General features: G+C 33.1%; 1 protein-coding gene across 1 annotated transcript in view; it reads left to right on the top strand.

The window, feature by feature from the left end:
* Positions 1 to 30: 30 nt before the first annotated feature.
* LOC119667120 (MAP kinase-activating death domain protein-like) overlaps positions 31 to 5,929 on the top strand; it is a 6,110-nt gene continuing 211 nt past the window's right edge. The window contains exons 1-11 of the mRNA XM_038076408.1: positions 31 to 234; positions 322 to 1,212; positions 1,278 to 1,481; positions 1,654 to 1,716; positions 2,959 to 3,298; positions 3,365 to 3,756; positions 3,818 to 4,294; positions 4,750 to 4,866; positions 5,064 to 5,321; positions 5,429 to 5,668; positions 5,883 to 5,926. Of these exons, the coding sequence (XP_037932336.1) occupies positions 31 to 234; positions 322 to 1,212; positions 1,278 to 1,481; positions 1,654 to 1,716; positions 2,959 to 3,298; positions 3,365 to 3,756; positions 3,818 to 4,294; positions 4,750 to 4,866; positions 5,064 to 5,321; positions 5,429 to 5,668; positions 5,883 to 5,926 (3,230 nt within the window). The remainder of the gene's footprint in view (positions 235 to 321; positions 1,213 to 1,277; positions 1,482 to 1,653; positions 1,717 to 2,958; positions 3,299 to 3,364; positions 3,757 to 3,817; positions 4,295 to 4,749; positions 4,867 to 5,063; positions 5,322 to 5,428; positions 5,669 to 5,882; positions 5,927 to 5,929) is intronic.

The following is a 5,929-nucleotide window of genomic DNA, read 5'->3' on the forward strand; positions in this document are numbered from 1 at the left end:
ATTCCTCAAAAGCACAAATCTAGTTTTAAAATGTCTTCTATTATTTTCAGTGTATCTCAAGCTCGATTACCAATGCAATCCCCTTTGCAATCAGCATTTACAAGTCAACGTAACTCTGTTTCAACACAAGGTGCTTTATCGCGTCAACCAAGTCCGATGAATTCGCCTGCTCTGAATCCTTTTATATATGGCACCGATGTAGATTCTGTTGATGTCGCTACTAGAGTAGCAACTGTAAGTCAATTTTCAAACTCTTTTCTTATTTTTTTTTTTACTACTTAATTAAATTCAATTTTATAAATCTTATATACTACTTCGCAGGTTCGTTTCTTTAACTCACAAAATACTTTGGCTAATTTTGCTGAGCACACGCGTACACTACGTTTGTATCCACGTCCAGTTGTCGCCTTTCAAATAAACAGTTTCTTACGTTCGCGACCGCGTACTTCACAGTTCCTAAATCAATTCGCGCGTACACAGGCAGTGGAGTTTCTCGCTGAATGGTCATTGACGCCAACGAATGTTGCTTTCTTGCGTGTGCAAACTGGTGTTATGGATCCTATGCAAGTGGGTGATAAGCCAAAATGGTTTGCACAATCGCTCACACCAATACGTTTTTCTGTGTGGGATGATGGCAGTTCACTTAATGGAGCATTACGTTCGCTTAAGCAATTGGAATGCCAACCTACTGATGAAAGTGGTTCAGATTCTGAAGGTGCGGAGAGTTCCAGCTCATCGTACTCATCACTTAGTGACTTTGTTTCTGAAATGGTTTCATCAGATTTATCACCAAGTATACATGATGTATTTGGTTCCCATAATCGTCCGCACAATGTACCTCAGACACTGTCATCTAATTTAGATCCGGCGTTAGTTTATCATCCACCAAGTAAATTACAGTACCCAGAAGGTACGATTGAGCATGTTAGTTCTAGAGATGATGATGATCGTGCAGATTCACCTGTTTCATCTTCATCAAGTCGTTCGGATTTAAGTTCTCCAAGTTTCAATCGAGATTCAGAGTTTGATTTTCCTGCAAAAGCTGCTGGCCCCTTTGAGCTAGCGGCACCTGTAGCTATGCGTTTAGAAGCCACCATTAAAGCGGCTAGCATTGATAATGAAGCTGATGGTGTAAAAAGTACTGCACCCCATAAAATGCAGAAAAACGAAAGTGATTTAGAACGTACTGGATCGGAGAAAAAGAAAATTCCTGTAACTCTTTATTATATAAATTAAAAATATAATAGTTACATTATTTAATTGCTAAACTTTTCTAGACATCTATAACACCACCTGTTAAACAGCCAAATGTTTCTAATATATTAGCACGTACTGGTAGTTCCGGTTCGAGTTCGGGCAGTCCTGGTCGTCAAGGGTCACAAGGTTCACTTTTTGAAAACTTTGCCTCGCACGCAAAAGAACTTGTTCGTGAAACTACACGTCAGAGTAGTCAAGAAGGATTACTAGCACACATGGATAAGGTTGGTTACTTTAAATAAAACTAATTATGTTATATATAACTGTGCTAAATGTTGTTACTTTATTGTTTTTATTTAAATTATTTTATTTAAAATATTTTATTTTGTTTCCGTACTCAAAAAACAAAAAACACAATATCGGTTTTTACGTGAAAAAACAAATTAAAAACCGTAGCAATCGGTGGAAGATAATGTTACCGAAGACATTGACGAAAAAGTGCGTCACACATTTGAAAAGGTTTGTAATCGAACATTTAAAAAGCAGGACTTGGTTCTTCCTGCTCTTAAGTCACATTTGCTCACAAATTTCAATTTTCTTACTTTCACAGTAGTTCAAAATTTGGCACTCGCAATTGGCTACATTATTTTCAGTTAAACTAAATTTAAATTTAAATTAAACAAAAAGTATAAATATTTTTAATAAGAATTAAAATTGATTTCTCTAGCAATATTCATTAAGATAAAAACTAAGTATAACTCTGATAGGAATAATATCAGTTGCAGTTCTTTGACAGTTCCGAATCAATATTGGATTTAATAACCAATGTTATACGAAAGAATAATACACATTATTATTTATATCAAAATAATTAAAAATTCTGATAATTTTTACATATAAACTAGTAACTTCAATCATTCTTTATCACATTATTGTTAAATATTACGTCCTTATAACATATATAAGATATTTAATCTCATTGATATTCCAAATAAATATATTTGTAGTGGTATGGAAATATTAATTAGTTAATAAATAATTTGGCGATTATAACATATAACCTACAGCTTGAGTACATTTAACGATTATTTGAACTTTACGAAGAACAAGATAAGATTTCTGATATGAATAACAATAGGGCATTGTGGGTTGAATTATCATCTAAAGGAACTGAAAATCGGAGTTCAGGAGATTTTACAGTAAATAGTGAAACTAGTGAAATTTTAATATTTTGGTATTTATAGAACCTCAAAAAGGAATTTAAGATATTATTTAATATAGTTTCGTCTGTACTGCAAATATATACATAATAGATTGATGAAAAATCAATATCAAAATCTCAATCTCAAAATTTTTTAAACTAAAAATTTGATACTGGCTTAGAAATCTTTATGATATAGTAAATATATATTATAAATTATATTATATATATAGTTACATATAATATAGCTATCTGGTGTGATCATATTCAGACATATGAAGAACCCAACATCTTTACATTTCATTTAAAAGTTATTCCTTCATTCAATAAATAATATAAACGATTCAGTAGAGCTCACCAAAAATATATGCATATTAAACAAATATTTAAATTTTTTCCATTTTCTATTTATTCTAATTTAAAAACAAAATTTTTTTAAATTACACATTTTGTTTTAAATTTTCTTCCTTAGTACATGAATTTTTATTTTTTGTGTAGAATGAGCGAGATCCTTTGAATCCATCAAAGTGACATGATATATTTTTATTCTTTCGCAATAGTTTACGCTTCATGCCAAAAAAGCGGCTGGTGAAGCTTCCAAGCAGGCATTGGAGGTTTCTAAACAGGCAGCTGGCGTTAGCAAAAATACTTTCGATGACTTGACTTATGTGGGCAAATCGACATTGGGAGATTTGACAAAGACAGCCAAAGAAGCTGCTACCAAGAAAGGAATAATTAAAATTGATGAGAATGCGAGTAGTGTAGGTGTTCCTACAACGCAAGTGGCGACACAGAAACAAGTCCAAAATACAGGCAACACATTTTTCTCATCTATCGGGACCGATTTCAATGGCTTAGCAACTTCAACTTCAACAATGTTTTCTGGAATGTTCGGTAAAAGTAAGTAATTCGATACAATGTTACCAAATTAAAAAAATTGTTTATTAACTCAAATATAATTAATAGAAAACCAGCAAAAACAAACCCCACAGCAACAACAACAACAAACCGCTGGAAGTACACAGCAAAAGCAGAAAACGGGTTTAAATTTTGATCCTTTTCCGGGTCGTAAGGGATTAGTTGAGCGCACGCCATTAATAAAACATGCTGGGCCCCGACAAACGCAAGAAGAGTTAGCAAGACAACAGAATCAAGAACGCTCGCACAGTGATTCAGAGAATCAAGCTTTTCTGAAAGATGTGACAAGTCAAGTATTGGCAGGTGAAGGTGTTGGTTGGCTTAAATTAAATCGTTTTAAAAAATTAATGGAGGACGAATCATATCGTACATTGGTACTTAGTAAACTGAATAGAACCCTGGAGAAAAAAATCGCACCTGATGATCATATAGACGATGTGGTTTGTAGACATTTGATGTAATGTAAAAAGAAATTATTTTATTTCTTGCATTATTTTACAGTGTATACCAAAGCCGGTGTGGAAAGGAATGTTAAAGTGCTTACAAGCAGTTAGTTCTGGCTTAGAAGTTACATTTTCAAATTTTGGATTAGGTGGTATGGCATCAGTTTTTCAAATGATGGAAATTGCACACACACATTTTTGGAGTAAAGAATTTAACGAAGCAAGCGATATGTCTTCTAGTTTACTATCCAGTCATGTAACAAGTCCAATGGGGAGTCGTGAAAATTTACGTTCACCTGCAAGCCCAAATGGTTCTCACTCAGGCTTAGGTAGCGAGTGGGCTTCCCAAACAGCTTCACCGCAGGAATCACGTAAAAGTTCAACACACACAGATCGAATGGGTCATACTACCGCTGCACGTAGATTGTCTTCCACTGAAAGTCAAGACGGACAGTCAACTACAGAAATGTTTAAAGATATGTTAGCACAAAAGCGCACAGCTTTGCTCAGCAAGTTAACGTCTTTCGATTCCGATGTAAGTGCTTATTGAAGTATAATTGTTTTCTGTAAATATAAAAATTACTATAATCAAAATATTACTTAGTTGTCTTAGTTGATGTTTGCTAACCATTTAACCCATCTAATTAGTAATCATTCACATATAGTATTATGCCTTACCAGTAATGTTGCTGCTTAAAACTGTAGACACAAACATTCCTTAAACACGTAGAGTCCAAGAACCTCATTTGCTTTTAGTCTGGTATTCGTTTAATGTAGTATGTGGTATATTGACTTTATAAAGACTTCAGTTGATTTAATATAGTTACTATTATATACTCGATATTATTGTTGTACTTAAACTGAATGCCTGTTGCATCATTGTTGTAATAGCTGAAGATTGTTGTGCTTAATATATACCTTAGGTACATAGTACTCGTATAGTCTTTATGTCTCATATGTGATATAAATACAATTGCATTCAATTCGTAGGGTGCTGGCTCTACGGGTGCTCTCTCCGTGGTCAGTGATCTCTTGCCAAGCGGTAGCTTGGGCGTACGAATGCCTGCCAGTTGTCGTTCAACTGTGTCTGATACTGAATACGAAAATGTAAGTAAATGCTAAGATAAGAAAAAAAAATTGAAGCGCTTGATCATGCTTCATTGATTATGGGCCCCTGAATTGGTCTGTAAAGTTAGATTTGAAATATTAAGCTGTACAAATTAATTTATTTATGTGTATGAAAAATTAACTGCTTAAAATATTATTCAAACATATAGTCAAGTTAATTGAATACTATCTTATAGACAACCACTTCGAAGGATTCAAAGCGAAGTTCAGGAAACCTTTGGTCAGGAAAATCAACACTAAGTGCAGGTTTTCGCTATACAGGTGGACATTTAATAAACACCTCATCTTCACCATCACCAGATAGCCCAAGAGTATATGTCTTTGAAGGCTTATTAGGTAAGGATCGTTCAAATTTGTGGAACCAAATGCAATTTTGGGAAGATGCGTTTTTGGATGCCGTAAGTCAAGAACGAGATATGATTGGCATGGATCAGGTTAGAGAAATATAATATTATTTAAATATGTTTTGTTTAAATTCGACGTGACGATAAAAACAAAACTTAATAAATATTAAATCAAAAACTTTTGATTAATATTACAGGGTCCCATAGAAATGATGGAGCGTTATAAAGCATTAAGTGAATCTGAAAGAAAACGTTTAGAACATGATGAAGATCGTTTGTTATCAACTATGTTATACAATTTGACTGCAATATTGGTTATGCTGAATGTTAGTAAAGAAGAAATACGCCGCAAAATACGTAGACTGCTTGGAAAGAGTCATATAGGTTTGGTATACTCTCAAGAGGTCCACAATTTGGTAGATCAAATCAATAATTTGGTAAGTAAAATATTATACAATATTATACAATTATTATGACTGCAATATTTTGTAGAATAGTAAAACAGTGAATAGTCACTCAATAAATTATCTGACACTTATATTTGCTTATCTTTCATATAATGCATATAAATGCAATATATGTATATTTTATATTTATCATTAAATTAAAAAAAAATTTACGTTATTATTAATATGTTTGCTCATTTCGTAGAATGGCAATGGAATTGATTTGAAACCTCTTGGATCTAGACTTTTGCA

The sequence above is a fragment of the Teleopsis dalmanni genome, chromosome 1 (genome assembly GCF_002237135.1).
Source record: "Teleopsis dalmanni isolate 2A chromosome 1, ASM223713v2, whole genome shotgun sequence".
Classification (NCBI taxonomy): Eukaryota; Metazoa; Arthropoda; class Insecta; order Diptera; family Diopsidae; genus Teleopsis; species Teleopsis dalmanni.